Source organism: Cyprinus carpio, chromosome B3 (assembly GCF_018340385.1).
Source record: "Cyprinus carpio isolate SPL01 chromosome B3, ASM1834038v1, whole genome shotgun sequence".
In the NCBI taxonomy this organism is placed as follows: domain Eukaryota; kingdom Metazoa; phylum Chordata; class Actinopteri; order Cypriniformes; family Cyprinidae; genus Cyprinus; species Cyprinus carpio.
The window spans coordinates 33,444,384-33,464,732 of NC_056599.1; the positions used below are offsets into that span (position 1 = coordinate 33,444,384).

The 20,349-nt window shown below is 36.0% G+C and overlaps 3 protein-coding genes across 4 annotated transcripts; 1 reads left to right on the top strand and 2 right to left on the bottom strand.

The window, feature by feature from the left end:
• Window positions 1-1,196: 1,196 nt before the first annotated feature.
• On the bottom strand, window positions 1,197-8,449 carry LOC109085469 (UNC93-like protein MFSD11). Its single transcript, XM_042720874.1, has 13 exons — window positions 8,249-8,449; window positions 7,836-7,968; window positions 7,687-7,742; window positions 5,676-5,783; window positions 5,495-5,574; window positions 5,311-5,407; window positions 5,164-5,222; window positions 4,780-4,931; window positions 4,609-4,646; window positions 3,654-3,838; window positions 3,400-3,574; window positions 3,150-3,285; window positions 1,197-2,915 (listed from the first exon to the last, which is right to left on the bottom strand). The coding sequence occupies exons 2-13, from the start codon at window positions 7,929-7,931 to the stop codon at window positions 2,754-2,756; spliced, it is 1,344 nt and encodes a 447-aa protein (XP_042576808.1). The 5' UTR covers window positions 7,932-7,968; window positions 8,249-8,449; the 3' UTR covers window positions 1,197-2,753.
• Window positions 8,450-10,093: 1,644 nt separating this feature from the next.
• On the bottom strand, window positions 10,094-12,721 carry mettl23 (methyltransferase like 23). Of its 2 annotated transcripts, XM_042720875.1 has the most exons (6): window positions 12,595-12,721; window positions 11,942-12,184; window positions 11,764-11,868; window positions 11,198-11,435; window positions 11,041-11,125; window positions 10,094-10,839 (listed from the first exon to the last, which is right to left on the bottom strand). In XM_042720875.1, the coding sequence occupies exons 2-6, from the start codon at window positions 12,029-12,031 to the stop codon at window positions 10,680-10,682; spliced, it is 678 nt and encodes a 225-aa protein (XP_042576809.1). In that variant the 5' UTR covers window positions 12,032-12,184; window positions 12,595-12,721; the 3' UTR covers window positions 10,094-10,679. The 2 variants fall into 2 exon arrangements, with proteins under 2 accessions (XP_042576809.1, XP_042576810.1); XM_042720876.1 differs by lacking the exons at window positions 11,942-12,184; window positions 12,595-12,721 and having other exon boundaries at window positions 11,198-11,445; window positions 11,791-11,852.
• LOC109080251 (bifunctional arginine demethylase and lysyl-hydroxylase JMJD6-like) lies at window positions 12,030-19,980 on the top strand. Its single transcript, XM_042721409.1, has 7 exons — window positions 12,030-12,039; window positions 12,494-12,552; window positions 13,859-14,247; window positions 14,928-15,214; window positions 16,085-16,220; window positions 16,513-16,651; window positions 17,861-19,980. The coding sequence occupies exons 1-7, from the start codon at window positions 12,030-12,032 to the stop codon at window positions 17,990-17,992; spliced, it is 1,152 nt and encodes a 383-aa protein (XP_042577343.1). The 3' UTR covers window positions 17,993-19,980.
• Window positions 19,981-20,349: the final 369 nt, after the last annotated feature.

Genomic DNA, 20,349 nt, shown 5'->3' on the forward strand with positions numbered 1-20,349 from the left:
GGATTTTCTCCGTTTTATTTTCATTACATAATATAATAGGACAACATTGGCCTCTACAAACAGCCATAGTGTACAAAACATGCATTCATAAATAAAATATTACATATTCACGAAAAAACGAAACAAAACAAAATAATGCCGTTTTCTAAGCAGGCGATGAGTTATTTATTTGTTTGTTTGGTTGGTTGTTTCTTGGAGGAACTGTTGGAAATTTGACCTGGAACTTGATCATTTCTTTCTATGAACGCTTCTTTGTGCCAAAATAATAATAATAATAATAATAATAATAATAATAATAATAATAATAATAATAATAATAATAATAATAATAAACTGTATAAAAATAATTCTATCTTTGTCATTATTGACATAAATCATCCAACCTAAAAAAAAAAAAGAAAGAAAATCCTTCATATTCAAATTTTCCATGTCAGGCACCAAATCGTAATGTACAGTTTTTTATGTTTCTTCCATTTTTATATAAAAGGTATGTCACATTATTGTCACAAATGCTTTTTGCTGCAGTTTATATTTACAAGCACATTTGTCCATAATAGATCTTGATGAGCTGCTGTTTAACCTCATCGAGATTGTTCTTATTAATAATATACTTATTATTAGAAAATAATGACTTCTACAAGTTACAAGGTTTCTTGAGGTTATGCATATTTATTACATTAAAGCCAGCAACATGTATTTCTATAAATGTCAGATCAGATGTTTATTAAAAGATATATCTAATAAAAAACATACATTAAATATAATAAATGTAGATGTTACAGATATTTTTTTTAATTAAAATGTATTAAGTTATTTTGTGGGTGTTAAGTGTCAAACATCAAGGTGTTGTAAAGACCCAAAGAAGTGCTTTAATTATTAATATGCCAAACTCTGAAGTAGTTTGGTATAATTTATACTTCAAATATTTTGTGTTTTAATGGTTTTTCTTTCAATTCAAAATAATAAAGTAATAATAAACATGATTCTTACACCATTTATTAGTTCATCTGAAAAATGCTAGTTTTCATTTAGTTTTTTTAGTTTTTTTTTTTAATATATAAAACCATTGTGAATACAAATATTATATTTTTAAGAGCTTTCATCTCCTTGGACATCCTTACTTGTCATTGTCCCACAACAAAACACTTGTTACTGTAAAACAACGGTATCATATAGCTTGCAAAAAGACATAGTCAAAGGCTCAAAAAGGACTTTAATCCCATGTATACACATATTTATAAAAGAAAACAGAATATCCAGGTGCAATTTCCATTTTTACAGTACGATACATTCAAGTATACGATCAGATATCCTTGTCACATTTTCCCTCATCATCCTATAGATTGCTCTGAACCAGTAAAGCCGAACCGTTTACACCGTAATCACGTACATGTAGCTCCCAGCTCGTAACATACGTATTGTGAATGTATTAAGAGAGAGTCTTTCTGAACCCTTTCTCAATGCACTTAAGCCCAGCTTGATATTAGTATAATTGCAATTACAAAAAAATGATTCCCAAGTCATTCTTTCTCTGTTTTCTATTGATTACACCAGCAATCGGTTTCATTGACATATTTGCTCACTTCACACAAATAAGGACAAACCTAAAAAAAAAAACAATAAAGCAAATTTCTACAAAGAGTGGTTCAATCTTTGGCAAAATTGGTTTCTTTAAAAAAAAAAAAAGAAAGGCAAAATAATTAAAATAAACAAGACATTCTAATTTAACTACTGACTGTGCATTGAGTGTTTCATGCTGATACTGATTTTGTAGTTGTGAACCAATAAAATAGTCTTAAATCATATTTCTAATCTATAGTCTCACAGCGTAGTGTACATTTAAGTGATTTATTGCATTTGCACTAAGACTTCTTCACAATAACTGAGTTTAAGTAGTACAATAACTAAATGGACCAATAAATATGTCTAATGCACTACATCTGATGTCATATAAAAGTTTTCTTTGAGGATCAGACTGAAATTGAGGTCAATTAAGGCCCCAGCTCGCAAAGCTCATTCCTCGTATTCAAACGGGTAAGTTGCATTCGTTTACGACACATACAAAGACCAATAGAGTTTGGCTGAACCTCATGCAAAGTGTTTAAGTGGCATGTTTGAATGTGAATTCTATTTTAGAGCTTTGACGGGAGGGAAGTTTATCAGCTTACATTTCAATATGTTCCTGAGACAAAACAACTGTAGGGCTTCAGAAAACTTGTAATATAGTGTACAAGTAGTATGGACCACTTTAATGGCATGTTCATGTTTGTTTCAGCGCTTGACATCTGTGGTCACTATGAAGATTGAAGATGCATGAAAATTCTTCAGAAAACTCCCCTCATGTTCATGTACAAAACAACACCCTATGAACCTGAGGGTGAGGAAATCATGACAGATGTTTAATTTTTGGGTGAATTATATGTATAGAAAATAAGCATTGTTGGAAAGATAATCCAGACTCTAGCATTGCACAGTATAATGCCGTGTGAAAACTTCAAAATTTGAACAAAACTTTTATTGCATTACAGCACTTCATCCCAGATCCCATCTGAGGAGTAAACATATTTTAAGTGCAAGTAAAGAAGAGACTCTACACAGCCGATTCGCTTGAAAATGAGAATGCATGGTCTAAACCAAAGCGTTAAACCATAGAGGAAAATGGCCACTGAAGATGGCTTGTAGATCTGCTCACTGAGGCTGATGGCTGGAGATGAGATGTAGTTCTGGCACTTCAGTCCTTCTAACTCTTCCTATCAGATACTGTCATAATCCGAGTCCCGTCGACTGTTGATAACGCCCCACTCCACCACAAAGAAAGTAATGGTGCCCAGGAAGCCCGTCAGCACCATAATGAGCAGCTGCCAGTGCAGGAGAAGATAGTTGCTGTAGAAGAAGGCCACCGCAGCTGTGATGGACTGCAGAGACAGGAGGAAGAAATATAACATCATGGGCCATAAACACATACTACACATAAACATACATTTGTCTAAATGAATTCATTTATTCGGACAAATACATTAAGAATAGAAACTACGTTTTTTTGATATTTGAATGAAATATGACCCAACCATTTTACCATAGGATTTTTACATCAAATAATTTAAATACTTCTGATGCTAACAACACTTTAATAAAAGGAAGGTTCAAACCTGAACAAATTTGAAGACTGCGAATGCTGAAGCACTGTCTTCCCGGAACAAGAAGCCCACGATGCTGATGAGCTGAGTGTTGAAACAACTATCACCCAGACCCAGCAGGAAACTGCATATCAGCGCCACAGTCACACTGACAAAACAAGCCAGAAAAGTGTTAATAAACAGCTAGTGCATCTTTATGTCTTATTCTAATCTCACTGCTCGTCCTTGTTGGAAAGTCCTGTTCTGTAAATTTGTCTCTTACCTGGGCTGGATAAAAGCTTGCATTTGTGTGCCTTCCTCGGGGGCCACTGGAGCATCACTGGCTATGTTGAGGAAGATGAGGTAGAATGCCACAATATGTGTGAATATGCCCAAAAACACCACCGGGTTTCTGCCGAAACGATTACACTTATCCAGGATCCCAAATACTCCCCCACCTGGTTAAGCAGAGAAAACAGTTTATTACATTCTGTCCACAGAGAACTGAAGCACAATAATTGTAATGCACTGACTTACCAAGTATTTCACCAACACCTATCAAAATTCCAGAGAGGCCGATAAGACCCTTGGCATCCTCTCCAAATTGAGTCATGGCCCCTAAACATGTCCCATACACCCCACTGTAAAAGGTGAGCTCGAGACCTGGACAGATAGGCAACCACATTGTCTCAACACTACAGTTCAGGTAGTCTTCTACATCACTATAATGGTACATATGGCAATATAGTTATTTTTATCCATGTACTGTAGTAATACCTATGTTTGGATAATCCAGTGAACAAAAATGGTGCTTATTTTTCAACTTTTATGTAACTTGGACACAAACCAAAGGAAAAGACGCTTTTTGTTAATATTTATAACAATTCTTGTTAAAAAAAAGACTAAAAACAGTAAAACTTATAATGCATATATTATTATATAGCATATAATAATATATTCTTATTCTTATTAGTATCTAGAAGAAAAAAATCTCCCTGCTACTAAAGGGATCCCCCAGGGTTCTGTTTTGGGACCTCGTTTTTTTCATAATCCGCTTTATATTTATCTGTCATCATGGTGTGAATTTCCATTGCTACCAGACAGATTATATAGTGTATATTATTATTATTAAATACATTATTATTATCTAGAAGCACAAATCCCCCTTATTCTAAAGGGGTCCCCCAGGGTTCTGTTTTGGGCCCTCTTCTTTTCATAATCGGCTTTCTTTATCTGCCATTATGGTGTGAATTACCACTGCTACCAAACTGTTTTCCCTTTTTGAGACTGAACTTACCAGAGTACGCAAAGGGTATGCTCAGTCAAACTGTTTTCCCTTTTTGAGACTGAACTTACCAGAGTAATCTATTTGTTTGTTGATTGATGTATTGTTTTTTGTGTTGGATAGATGTATTTGTTTTTATGTTTGAAAGAGGTAAGTTAATAATATGCTTTAAAACACAATTTTAATATATTTTATATAATTTAGTACCACTTACTGAATGCATCTAAAGCTTGAGAGCAAAGACTCTGGGATGGACTTAAAAGAATAACAAGAACAGGAAACAAGACAAAGAAAAAATGACACAATAAAATATGATTAAACTGTTCCAGAAAAATGTCTTGACTTGCAGAAGTGCATAAAAATATACACTCACACCACAGAGCTACTATCAGAGATGTCTGCTGGTAGAGGTGACTCAGAAGCATCAGAAGGTGCCAGTTCTGGGTCTGGTCGCTGGATCAGGAAAAAAAGGAAGTTGCCTACCAGGCTGATGACAGTGAGTGTGATGAAAACCGTCTGACGGTCCTTATCTGACACCAAGACAACGTTTTTCAGCTTTTTTTGGCCAGAGAGCTAAATTATAATTCTGTCAACCATTCAGAAATGATTTTGTTTGTATTGTTGTTTCTTTTACAGTATGTTTTTGTTATACAAAATAAGCAAACAATTCATTTCAACCAATAATTAGTCACAATAATAAAAAAGCAATGTTAGTTGTGGAGTGATTTGGCTGCCGTAGTTTATTACATAAAACATACTCACCTGTTATGTGACTCTTGCCATGCCACGCAAAAAATATGTAGAGATTACCAAAGAATAAGCTGTGAATAAAAGATAATCAATGAATCATTGTTCCTCATGTTCTCTTTTTCCTTCCATGCATACTTAATGACAACAAGCAAGATGTACCTAAACTGCATCAATGCCCAAAATATTCCACTGTTTCTCCCAATGGTGGAATCTTTGGAGTTGATGGTGAGCAGATTCCCTTGGGCTGTCCAGAGCACTGCAAGACACAAAGTTACAGGAAAGCTTTAGAGAGTGTATGACTACAAAATATGATTTCATAACTGAGCCGATAATGATAACGCACCTGCAGCGGCGATTCCAAGCAACACAGATAAAGTGTAGAATGATGAGGTGTACGGATGAATGAAAACAGCAATATAACCACTAAAAGAGAGCACAGATTAAGGCTTTTTAATCATAAATTACTCATTTATTACTAAATTACTACTACTACTATTACTAAATTAAGTCCTTCAGGCACTTACCTGTAAACAAGTCCACTAAAAAACAAAGACAACTGAGGTCCAATGACAGCTATCACTGAAGGCGCTATAAGGTTAGACGCGGAGAATACGGCGTAGATAATAGCCATGCTAGAAGAGAAGTATGAGACGCATGTGTTAAGGGTGGGATTTTAATTAATAGTGATCATCAAAATAAATACAATAGTACTATTTCATTGCGTTTTATAGAAAAATATTAACTCACATATGTACACGTCTCAAAAGAATCAAGATTAATATGCATTCATAATACAAAAATGATGACTCTGTTTCTTTTTTTAAAGATTAATACTGTTCATTAAACAATTTAAATATTAATAAACAAAGCAATTCCAAGAAGACATATATATATATATATATATATATATATATATATATATATATATATATATACAGTACAGACCAAAAGTTTGGAAACATTACTATTTTTTAATGGTTTTTGAAAGAAGTTTCTTCTGCTCATCAAGCCTGCATTTATTTGATCAAAAATAAAGAAAAAAAATGTAATATTGTGATATATTATTACAATTTAAAATAATTGTTTTTAAATTTATTATACTTTAAATTATCATTTATTTCTGTGATGCAAAGCTGAATTTTTAGGATCATTATCACATGATCCTTTAGAAATCATTCTAATATGATGATTCATTATCAAAGTTGGAAACAGTTTTGCTGCTTAATATTTTTTTCAGAACATGTGATACTTTTTTAGGATACTTTGATGAATAAAAAGTAAAAAAAAAAAAAAAAAAAAAAAAGAAGCTATGTTTTTAAAATATAAATATTTTGTAATAACAATATACACTACTGGTCAGTAATTTGGGGTCAGTAATTTTTTTTTTCTTTCTTTTTTTAAATAAAATCAATACTTTTATTCAGAAAGGATGTGTTAAATTGAGTAAAGAAAATATATTATTAGAATATATATTATTAGATTTTTTTTTTTTTTAATAAATGCAGTTCTTTTTTAACCTTTTTATTCATCAAATATATTAGACAGCAGAACTGTTTCCAACACTCATAATAAATCAGAATATTAGAATGATTTCTAAATGATCATGTGATAGACTGGATGTTACATGTGACACTGAAGGCTGGAGTAATGATGCTGAAAATTCAGCTTTGCATCACAGGAATATATTTTTTTTTTAAGTATATTCAAATAGAAAACTATTATTTTAAGTTGTAATAATATTTCACATTATTACTGTTTTTTCTGTATTTTTGATCAAATAAATGCAGGCTTGATGAGCAGAAGAGACTTCTTTCAAAAACATTAAAAATAGTAATGTTTCCAAACTTTAGGTCTGTACTGTATATATACTGTATATTTCATAACCAGTGTTACAACTACCCTAACATCAAAGTAACATCAAACATTTTGGCAAAATTATAAAATTTCTCAGCGAAAAAAATAGAGTCTGTGCCGGATAAGTGTCATAACTGTCACATGCTAACCTCATTCCTTTCTCTCTCTCTCTTTTTTTTTTGAGAGCAGACAGTACTTCTTTGTTACATAACCACAGTCAAAGTGATTACTCAGGTCAAAGAGAGATTCATTAGATTACAGCACAACATCAGATGACCGGAGTTTCATCTATAACTCAGCCATCACAAATCTCATTCAAAAAGGCCAAAACATGTCACATGACCTGAGCAGAAACAGAGCACAACTGTGGGATTCCAAAAGTAAAAATCCTGTTTTATCCACATGTTAGTGGATATTTTGCAATACACTTCAATTACATTTTTTTGTATCATTTTTTATAAATTCCTATGTTAACGGTTTTATGTAACTTCCATTTTTTATGTCATCTGCAATGCTTATGCACAACTTTACATACTTTACATTTTTTTAATACCCAGTGAAAAAAGTGAACGAGAAAGTTCCTTCTGGCACCAAGGCCACTGAAGAAGTGGGTGGCCACCATTGAGCTCTATAAAGAATGTCTTTCTAAAGACAGAAGGAATAAATGAAGAAAACCAATACCTTGTGTAGCCACTTCCATGAAACTCTGTACTGTTGAAACTCTTTATTACGGTTTGCTGAAAAAAGTGAAATGTTGGTTTGCACACACGCTGATATGATAGCATTCATCAGATCATGCATTTCAAAGTCTGAAAAAGCTCAAAACCTACTTCAATATTCCCGCAGGTGCCAAAGGCAGTAAACGTAACCATAAACCCCAAGCCCAGGACAATGACGTTGAGCAGGGTCTTTCCTTCTGGACTCATGTTGGCTTCCAGTCTTTAGCTCGATGACAACCTGAGACTAGCGAACACACAGACGCATCAAAGTCAAGTGACACCTGACACAACTGGTTAAAAACGTGACCACGCTATTTTTCATATCTCTGATATCTGAACACTGCTTCCTCATGAGATCAAACAGCTCTGAAGGACGTTCATTTGTACCGAAACAGCTATTGTGCTACATGTGTGATGGGAATAAATCATGTTTAAATAATGCATCTTTAATAAATGATCAGTCGTATTATTTAGGCTTTTGAATGGAGAGCCACTTCAGTAGTAATTGTGCTCAGTAAACTTACCGACTAGTTACTTGGGTGCGCTGATGTAAACACCTGTTGATCAAGGCGATTTCGATATGGGAAAAAAAACAAACATTTTGTATAGCTCGTAAACGTAAATATACATTTATTTGTTTTCGACTTCTCTTTGCCCGTCTCTGAAATCAAAAATGTCTGTCATGTGACATCTGTCAGCTGAAGGTGGCGTCATCCTTCTCCTCCACGAACGGATTTGTGGGTAGTGTTGTTTTTCTGTAGGTGAGTACTTGAGGCTCTCTTTTTTTGGGTTCACTGAATATTCTAGAGAGGATTAAAATGCTTTTATTTCATTAGTTTAATTATATATTTTGACCAATTGTCACATTCACAAATGCAACTTTTACAGTTTATTTTGTTGACTGTTGATATTTGATATTTTATGCCCCATTGTTCATTTTTTTTCTGATCTTCACATTATTAGGAAATATTATTTTACAAATATTAAGTTACAAAAGAACAGCATTTATTAAAAACAGATATTCTTACAAAAAAGTCTTTGTCACTTTTTATCATTTTAACACATCTTTGCTGAATAAAAGTGTTAGTTTCTTTCAAAAATAGAGAGAAAAAAATTTACTGACTCCAAACTTTTAAACAGTAGTGTACATTGTTACGAAAGACTGAAGCAGCAGAAACAGTTTTCAACATCGATAATGAATCAGCATACTAGAGTGATTTCTGAAGAACGTGACACTGAAGACTGGAGGAATGATGCTGAAAATTAAGCTTTGATTCACAGGAGTAAATTATATTTTAAAGTATACTAAAATAGAAAATGGTTATTTTACAATTTTACTGTTTTTTTTCCCCCTGTATTTTTGATCCAATGCAGCCTTGATGAGCATAAGAATCTTCTTAAAAACAACAACAACAAAAACTTACAAATCTTACTGATCCCAAACTTTTGAACGGCAGTGTGTATTTGTATATAAATATAAATATGTAAAACATATATCAAATTATATAAGAAATAAATGTAAAAATAATTTATAATAATCTATAATTATACACTCATTGGATACATAATGTTAAACTGTTGCAACACTAGTTAAAAACAAAAAAGTATTAAACAAATATTCACATTATAAAGACCAAGCAACTTTATAAGAGCAGTATTATAGTTCTGATTCAATGAGAAACACATGAAGCCATTGTAAATCATCATGAGCACGTTTGTGATCATTATACTGTCCGAAATCTCTGGAAACTGGCTTGTGAAGTCTTTTTTAAAATTATTTTTTTTTTGTAAATGTAATGCATTTTGTATAAAATGTGTAATTTTTGTGTTACGGTTAACTGTCCATAACATCTGGTTTCCCCAGAGGCTGTGTGCTTTTTGTAATCGTTCCCTTCTTTCATTTCCATGTTTTCATGTTTCGTCACATGTCTGACCACAGTTTTGTGTTCTCAGGTCTGTCTCATCGTGTGACCTCTGGAGGAGCCTGAGGAACCTCAGATTGAAAACCCTGAAATCTACACAACGGCTACATGGGCATAAAGGTCATTATGACTGATTTGCATATTCAAACTGTTTGATAGCTATTCAGCCCTTTGTATATATTTTTCCTATTTTCAGTGAGGTTTTTTTTAAATGTGTGTGTCCTTTTTAATTTGTTGCGTAGGACGAGCATCACAATTCTATTGGCCGTTTAAGGTAAAGCTGTTTGAGGGATGGTTCAGTGTGTGCTAGCTGCACCTCGATTGTGTCGCTTTTGCAAGACGCTGTATAGAAATTGATTTAGATTTGGCATTTGTGTTCAAATTTGCAAATGCTTTAAACTATTGTTGTGCTTCATTTTGAAATGATTTGGAAATAGTATGAATAGCTTGTGTTCTTTTTACTGTATATTACAGTCCTGATGTTAAACCATTTTTTTTAGTTTATTCAGCCTTTCATGTGTGATATTTGGGTTCTAACCCAGTGTTTTGTGCACTAGGTGCAGTTGTCTAGCTGTTAAGATGCGGTGTTGCAGTGCTGAGTGCTTGGCTGTTTCCGGTTTTCTCCAGATTGCAGCTGTTGCCGAAGTCAAGCAGCATCTGCACATACATTTTTGGTGGCATAAATGCTGTCGTCTTACAAAGTTTGTTTACTTTGCTCCGCAATTTGGAAAATTGGGAGTCTCTTAAACTATACAAGGAACTTTGTTCTGTGGCTTTATTTTTGGATCTTCAATAAATGGAATATTAAATCCTTACATCTTAATGTCATCGCAAAATGTGCTTAATTTATTGTGTATACATATTAGCATAATTTCAAATAAACATTTTGGTAATAATCTGGCATTTTGAAGTGGAGGAGGAAAATGCAGGGCAGATCTTTATCAGGTCATGTGTAATGTTCTGGATGGAGTTGGACACTATTTGAAAAAGATTTTCACATTATATAAAAGTTTATGAAATTCAAACACATGTATTAAAGCACTTGTCTTGTTATAATCATCATTTGTACAGTATGATTCCCTGGAAGCGTTGATCCAGCGAGATGGTTTTTGTTTGCATCAAACGTTTCTAACGGAACATTAATGCACTTCAGATCCCATTTAAGTAACAAGGCATCTATGGACCAGTCCGCACTGCAAGAAAAGATGGAAAAATAGGTTTTTAAATAGGCATTATGGCTGATGGCAAAAAAAATATTAAGCCATATTTCACAAGCTACAAACTGTTCTTGTGAGTGTAATCTTAAACGTTATTTTAAAATCCTATCCAAGAATCACACACAACTAGAAAAGTCATAGAATTTTGTTGGTCAGAAAGTGTTTATGGAAGGTCACCTTCTCTCCTGGTAGGTAGTCCAGAGCTGAGCGTGAGGGTTTCTCCTCACAATAAAGGAGACTGTCACAAGCACATCTTCAAAATCTGTTCAAAGCAGTGTTTTGTTAAATGCTTAGAAACCTAAGTAAGATAAAGAAGATAAAACAGGTTTCTCACCTTCAGGTTCATAGAATACGTCTGATCCCAAGATAACATCCACAGGTGGCAGCGAGAGGAGCTCTGGAGATACCTGTCCCCAGGTGAGTCCGATCACAGGCACGTTGGGGAGCTGGTTGACGTCACAGGAGCGCCTGCAGTTCCTCAGGCAGAGGGGGAGCTCCGCACTGTCTGACAAAATCACACGAGCTCCACACTTGGCAGCCACCACACCAGGCAAACTCACTCCAGCACCGAGCTGCAACAGACAGACACTCTTCGTTACCCTCCTGTTGTGTGGCGGGTCAATTTGACCCGAATTCAATTAGCTTGAAACACTGGCTAACAACTATTTCTTCTTGGACTCTCCTCACTTAGGATCAGGATTGTGCATGGGAACTTTTGACAAATGTGTGTTTTGGAAAGGCTGGACAAATTTTGGTGACTAGATGTTAAGGTGCATCACATTAGCTAAATTATCCAAATCATCGTTGAAACATGGAGCAGTGTGATGGCAGGAGCATGCATGGCTTCACTGGGTTACTGGTGTTTATTGATTGATTGTCTAGTGAGTGGGATGCAGTCACCTCAAGAACGGTCTTGTGTTGTAGTTCTCTTCTTGCCCTCCACACATACTGGGACAGTACCACCGCACAGGGCCAAACATACATCCCATATTGTGGATCAAGAACCTGAATTATAAGAATGCTTATTGTAAGATTGTTAACAAATCAATTACATAAAGTATTAAAAACTTTGCTGTACCTCAGGAATAGACACAGTTAGGGACTGAGAGCCTCCACAGTCCTCAAACGTGAATGATTTCTCTACTAGGGTTTGAGAAGATTCATCCATGGTCCCTTGCTGATGTTTTACCTCACAGTACTTGACTTGGACCACATTTATTTTCAGCTTTCCAGAACAATTCCGGCCATTAAATCCATTCAACCAATCACACACGGGCTCTTTCTCTTGTGACGTTCGTTGGACAGCCAATCGGATTCCAAACTGACAGAGCAAAGCATAAAGTCAGCCAATCAGCTTCTTAGATTCTCCCTAAGGGGGCGGGAAATAACTAGCAGTTAGATTGCGCCATAAGGCGTGAAAGAAGCTTGCTTCCACCAGGTTATCTAACTTTAGTTTATTATCGAGCCCTTCAGTATATCAACCGCCTCCTACTCTCACATAAATATAACTTGATTCCTGTATTGCGTAGAGCACTGTTAATAAAAAGCTGATTGGTATATTGATTGCCTAAAGCTCTGAACGGATCAAAGTGGCTACGCGTGTCTCTATGCTCCAGCTAGTGACTTGGAGCTTCTGTGTCCAAACACAACTACTGCGAGAGCTTTGATCTGTCGCACCGCACAGTGAAGGTAACGATGTTTACGCCGCGTAGCGCGTAGCCTAGGCGTTACCGGGAACGCTGGACGCTACACGCTGGCATCTTGTAGTTTGTTGTTGTCGAAGTCGCACGCACATGTGGTCGGATCGCGGCTTGGTGGCGGGAGCAGGTGGCTACGTTCATCAGCGCACGTACGCGCTTCCTCGTGCACGAAGACGCACTTTAAAAGCTCATTGTTGCTAGTTGTTTCGAGTGTTGTTGAATATTATTTTTTTTATTTTTTTTTTATGTTTAGGATAACCTGTGCTTTTTTTTACGTCATATTGAGGTGTTTTCAGAACAATTTAGAGGTTTCTAAAATGTATACAGTACCACAAAGTACCATGATATATTTGATCATAACAATGGTTATCAGGGACATTCTCATATATGTACTATAAGTCATACAATAACTTTGAATTTTTTTTTAATATATGTATATGTGTCTATATAAATATAAATATAAATATATATATATAAATAATAGCCTGTCTTATTGCCTACTATCATGATTTTTGTCCTTTTTGAAGCTTGCAAGATGTCTCTGTGACTTGCTGTTGCAGCTGATGACCTCTCTGCTAAAAAAGCATTAGAGCGTGTCCCCTCTGAAACCAGATTAAGGTCCCATCGGCTCTGATAGATGTTGTCAAATGTAACTGAAGTTCGTTTGCAATTGAATCATTGCATGTGAGGTTCCTGTGTGTCTGTGAAGAGCTCAATCTTCATGGAGTGGCTAAATATAATCTGACCGGCGAGACCCGAGCCATTTTAGAGACCCTGTCTAAGGCGAACGGTGCGCTGTTGCTCTTTTAGTGTCATGGGGTGCTTAAACCAAAATGGATCTGGATCTTTCTTAGAGGCATTAGACTTCATTGTACTGTCAGTAAATTGTGGCTCAGAAACCCAGAACATGTTTTCATGCAACAGTAAAACTACCTCTAAAATAGACAAAAACACCATGAATTAAGTTCCACTTATGGACTATATTCCAAAGTATTGTGTAGCTTTGAGAAACTGACTCAAGTAGTGATATATTAAAAAGCCTATCAACACAGAGATGTTGGGGTTTCATGGTCATATGCTTTTGATGGTCTCCTAAAGTTTTTGGCTTTATCTACTGTAAATGAATCAAGTTTTAAATCTGAAGGTCTCTAGTTGTGTTATATATAGTTTTAAATCTGAATTTTGATTTGGTTTCAAGTGCTCTGGTGTTTATGTATGACTTTCTTTAAAGCTGCTGTGAAATGATTGTAAAAAGCTTCATAGAAAATAAAAGCGGCTTGCCTGTCTTTGTCCAGGACAACGTGGAGCGAGTGGACACCCAGCGTCTCAGTCCCGAGGAGTTCATTCAGCGTTTTGAGAAACCGTATAAACCCGTGGTTCTACTGAACTGTCAAGACCCGTGGCCCGCCCGGGAAAAGTGGACCCTGGAGCGACTCAAGCGCAAATACCGCAACCAGAAGTTCAAATGCGGCGAGGACAATGATGGCTTCTCTGTCAAGATGAAAATGAAGTACTACATGGAGTATTTGGAGTCGACGCATGACGACAGCCCGCTCTACATTTTTGATAGCAGTTTCGGCGAACATGCCAAGCGCCGCAAGCTTCTGGAGGACTACCAGGTGCCGGTTTTCTTTAGGGACGACCTCTTTCAGTTCGCGGGGGAGAAGAGGCGTCCTCCGTACAGGTAACGCTTCCTTTCTTTCCATCACTTCTCTGTTTCAGCCGTGCTGATTTTAATAAACACTTGGTGCTTAACAAGCCTTGGTTTCTAAAAAAAAAACATTAGAGGTACTTTTTTTTTTTTTTTTTAGTGTTATTTGTTATGAATGTATTTATTAGCGTGATTTATATATGAATGTGATTGATTTATTTTTTGTTATAATCAGTGTTGGGCTAGTTACTCAAAAAATGTAATATATTACTCATTACAAGTTACTCCTTTCAAAAGTAATATTATTACTTATTACTTTCTGGCAACAGTAATTAGTTACACTACTAGTTACAGTAATATTATTACTGTAACTAGTTACTGCCCAACACTGGATATTAGTTACTATTACTTTTGATGAAAAATAGAAAAAAAAAAATTCATTTGTTACAATTTCATTTAAGAAATGACATTTTATATTGATTGAAAAGGAGAAAAATATGTAAAAGTTTTATAAACTTGGCTCACATGGCGTTAAATCATAAACAAACAAACAAATAAACTTCATTGAAATTAAGTATAATATATATATTTTTTATAATGTTTTATAATGATTTTATAGTGTTTGTAATGTCTTTATAAAAATTTCAGACACTAATTCTAGTTCATGTATGTTTTTAGTTTATTAAGGCTGTTTTTTGTTCCCGTTCATGTAGGTGGTTTGTGATGGGTCCTGCCCGCTCTGGAACAGGCATCCACATTGACCCTCTCGGTACGAGTGCGTGGAACGCTCTGGTGCAGGGCCACAAACGCTGGTGCCTGTTCCCCACCCACACGCCCCGTGAGCTCATCAAGGTGACGCGAGAGGACGGGGGGAACCAGCAGGACGAGGCCATCACCTGGTTCAGCGTCATCTACCCCCGCACACAGCAGCCCGCCTGGCCAGCCGAGTTCAGACCGCTGGAGATCCTTCAGCATCCCGGAGAGACTGTGTTTGTGCCCGGTCAGTTACTGCACATTCATTGTCCATCGGAGGGACTGTGTTTGTGCCCGGTCAGTTACTGCACATTCAGTGAAAATGTGTATGCATCCCACAATGCAGTAGACTGATTTGACTTTCCGTTCCACAACTTCTGAAGTCATAAATAGGAACAATGTTATTCCATTCAACACTTACACGCCCTTTCATATCTGTTTTGTTGGACTAGTTTCAAAATGTTTTACTGACAGGTCAGTCTTGTTCCACTATTATGTGCTGAAGTGGATTCTCAGTTCTAATATTTAGCCCGTATATAATTATAATAATATGTTGAGTGTATTATGAGTGCTGAGTAATGCTTCCCTCAACATAACTTTAAACCACATGGCTTTCAAGCTTCATGCCACGTGGTGTTTATGAGGCTGGAAAGGAATCCAAGGCTTTGTTAGTCTTGCTTATCAACTTTAAATAGATGTTGGCATTACAAAGAAACCATCTGCTCAGTTCAGTGAGAACAGAAAGTATTCGTATGAAAGCAGGTGAAGTGTAGAAGCCTTCTACTCATTAAGACCTATACTCCTAACAAAAAACACACTTAGGTCAGTCACACCCATCATCCCATCTGAAAAAACCATCTGACAGATACAGACCTGACTTTATTGTTCACAGTAAATGTTTTTGAGGAATTATTTTATCTAAGACTTTTTTTAAGTGCAGATTATGTCAGAAAGGATATAATTATAATGCTTATGTTGATTGTATGTAAGCCGCGGTAGAGATGCAAAATGATGATAATGCAGTTCAAATCCACAGTTTTGTCAAAATAATAGATTCTCGTGCAACAGATCATGCAGCCGTGATTGTAATTGAGGTTGAAACCCATGTTTCATGTAGGTGGATGGTGGCATGTTGTCCTCAATCTGGACACTGCGATTGCTGTGACCCAGAATTTTGCGAGCACCACTAACTTCCCCATCGTGTGGCACAAGACTGTGCGAGGTCGCCCCAAACTCTCCAGAAAGTGGTACCGGTAAGACCCTGCTCTGTACACTGGTTCCTTCATTCACTTCAGTTACTTTTTAATAAAGATGTTTATATTTTTGCTGCTCTTCAAATGGGCCTTGTTCATTGGTTTCACAACAAACAATTTTACCCCTAACAAAGTGTATCAAAAGTAAGTGTATTTAAAATGTGAACATTAGGAAGAAATGAGACGTGAAGGTGTATATAAAAAAAAAACAATAGTATTGTGCTCCTGTCCAATCAAGCTGTAAGTGGGAATATTTGTGGGTCTGTGATGACGTTTCTCACGTGTGTCTCAGGATCCTGAAACAGGAGAGGCCTGATATTGCTGCTCTGGCAGATAAAGTGGACCTGCAGGAATCAACAGGCATTGCCTCGGACAGCTCCAGTGACTCGTCATCCTCTTCCTCCTCCAGCTCCTCCGACTCTGGTTCAGAGGTACAGCTTGTTCCTGCAGAACCCCACACACAACCCCCTGCACTAGAGTCCTGACATGAGCTTCTGATTCACCTGCTCACTCACTGACCCACCATGTGACCAAGCTCTACATGGAACTAGGCCTAGACAACAGGCCTGATAATTTAATTAAGCTTTTTCTTTTCAACACAGATGGTGAAAACAGGGGCAGTACAGTTAACACAAGCTAGAGGGCGCAATAAATTCACATTGAACAGTACAGTGTATTATCCACGGTTACTGTTTAATTTAAATTAATATTCAAATGTCAGAAATGATTAACAATCCTTAAAGAAAACTTTTAGTGCAGTAGTCATATCTGTATTTTCTATACATATTTATATAACACCTCTATCTATCTAAACCAAACAATGAAAAAATAAATGAAATTTTAACGACTCCTGTTTACATTCAGGCTGTTAAATATGCATTTAATTATTACAATTTTATATGTGTGTGTGTGTGTCTGTATGTCTGTCTATTTACACACACACATACACATACATATATTTAATTATTAGTTTTTTATTTGTTTTTGGATATTTCCTATTAAAAAATAATTAAATTAGTATTTATATATGTAGTTATGTAGATAGATAGATAGATAGATAAAAAATAATAAATGCATATTTAACAGCCTGAATGTAAACAGGAGTCATTAAAATTTCATTTATTTTTTGATTGTTTGGTTCTTCAAGAATGCGTTAAAAAATGTTTTCAGCATTGATAATAATCATAAATTTCTTGATCTGCAAACCAGCATATTAGAGTGATTTCTGAAGGATCATGTGACACTGAAGACTGGAGCTTTGCATCACAGGAATAAATTACATTTTAAAATGCATTCAAATAGAAAACAGCTTTTTAAATTGTGATTGTTTCACAATATTGCACCTTTTGGTTAAATAATGCAGCATTGGTGAGTATTAGAGATTATTATGAATATTCCTGATCCCTTTCTGTCCTGCAGTAATGTGCATCTTATGTTTATTTTTATACAAACAATTTACCGCAAATCAGAGGAACCTTCATTTCAATCAAAACTAGCTTTTCAAAATTCACATAAATTTGTTTTAATTCACGAAATATCAAAGATTGTCACCGTTTTCATTTGTACTCATTAAATCCCACTGGGGATACTTTCATGTGCACATGAGATGCTTGCGTTCTCACATTTGTCCTTTATCCTGGGCTGACTCGGGCTCTGAGGGCGACGCCATGACCCATCGCAGAAAGAAGAGGAGAACCTGTGGCATGATGGGGAACGGTGACATCACAAGCCAGGACGACTGCGTGAGCAAAGAGCGCAGTTCGTCTCGGTGATGTCCCGCTCGACAACAGAGGGGCTGCAGCCATAATCGTCTCCTAGACCATGAAACGTCGCGCTCTCTCTGTCTGTCGCCCTCAGGAGACTCCTGTCCAGTAGATAAGAGGTTGCCTCTGCGTCACTTCTGGGCACAAGATAACAAACTCAGCCCTAGTGTGCTTTTAGAGATAAACACGAACAAAATACCCAAATATGTGCTTGCTGGAGGAGCATTGCATGAATGAGTCAACAGCTGTGTGTGGGAAGAGAGGGGACACCCTTCTTGTGTTGCCTTTGCTGATGTCCGGCTCTGGACAGGAAGCTTGATGTCTCCTTCTGTCCCAGTGCCAACGTGGTTGATCTGCGTTTTGATTCAGAACAGATGCCGTTTTTGTATTTCACAGGGGTTATGTGCAGATTTGTGAGAGCTGTATTATGACCCATCTTAGGGTAATATGGTTGACCTGATGTGTAATGCTGCCTTTAGCTCTTTGATTCTAGAAAATAGATTATTTTATTACTGATTCTACTTCATTCTTGAGCTGCACTTAAACATGGGTTTCTTGTCTTTTGGTTAAACTAGCCCATAGTACTTAAAACTGTTAAACCGCAGTGATTTGTGGTCCCTTTTCTCACTCTTCTAGATAAGAATTTTGATTCAAAATGTCTCAAACTTTCGATTAGAAGCCCTTTATGAAGCGTGATATATGTAAATAGAGTTCATTTGTGAAAACAGAACTCTTTTTTTTAAAAATTCAGAAAATCACGTTTTTCCATTGTGCATTCCAGTTAATCTCAATCAAACTACAGTTGGGTTATTTTGATTAGGTAAAAAAAAGAATACAGCTAACTAACACAATAGAAATATGATAACGTAATAAAAAACATGATTTTTGTCAATTTAAAAAATGGGATGTTTTTGCAAATAAACTCTTCATATATATATCTATCATTTGCGCGAATTAAGAATTTAATATTTCCCTTGTTTGCCTTGTCTGATTCGTTCCCTCATTTTAGTAAATTGTGGCTGACGTCGTATTAATTTGTTCCCTTGTTTCAATTTTGAACAAAAAAAACGGGCTTGAAATTACTAAAATTAGGGAACAAATTAAAAATTTGTGTAAACGGTAAATATTTAGTCGGTATCTCATGTGCGAAGCTTTCTAACTAAATAACATTGTAGTGGAGGCAAAAGTTTGAACGCACCTTTTCTTAAGTTGGAACTACTGTGAATGCGCGAAATGTGCAAACCGATTGAACTCGACTTTTATTTTCTTCTTTCGTCTATTAGCAGTGAATTCAATGGTTAATTTAGCTCAACTAATTGAAATACGAGGTGTTTTTCTTTTATAACCCCTCTGCGTAAGTGAAACACTAGGAGGCGCTTATTTATTATACAGTGCGCTATGAGCCACGCAAAAGAGGGGGGAAATCTTGCAATCATAATTCATGAAAATCCTTTGAATTTCCTGTTCACAGTGGAAAACGTGACTAGCCTATAATGTCTTAAAATGTTTTTGTATGTTTTCAATTCTTTTTTAACGGAAGGAAATAGCGTAACTCCAAAAATGGTGACCTGTCATGACCTAGATGTTTCAGGGCTACAGTACTCTGTTGGGATGGTGTGAGGTGATTAATGATCGAAGTGAGTGTTGTTGAGGGGGTTGTGTCAGTGCTTTCTTTGTGTACGAGTCAAGGAGAACGATGTGGTTACAAAGTGCCTATTTTACCTGATATTGGTCATTCAGGTTGCTCATATTTCATGTCATATCTCAGAGCTGTGGTTTTGAATTAAAAATACTAGTGTTTTAATGAATGGCCTGTGCTCTTAGATGAAGCCTTCCACTCTTGTCGCTCCAGATCTTCAGCGTTTTCTCCAGGGCATGTTCTTCAGCTCCTCATGTTCCATGTTCAGCACTGGCTCGGTCATGTGACACTTTGATGTTACTCAGATCAAAACAAACTGAATAATGAGAATTGTTTAATAAAGGTTTCTATGTATTTATCTTGGTGTTATCAGTGTTTTTGTCCAGATATTGCGTGTTGTCCACTGGGCATATATTTAACCGTTCAAGGTGTGACTGTACATTCAAACCACCATGACTGATTTTTATTGACCATTGCATGCCATATTTCCTCTTTATAGGTCATTGTGGTTATTTATGATGAGATCAATTCAAAGGGGTCACGCACCAAATACCAGCAGAACATCTCTTATCCCAGATTTTGTCTAGAGGTAAAATTCTGTATATTTTAATACAATAAGACTTAGTAAGGATATTTTAACTAGCCTAGTTTTACACCATTTTAAAACTTGTAAAGTACACCTTTGTTTAAAGACCAATGACATTTATTGGGAATAGCGTTCCTATTT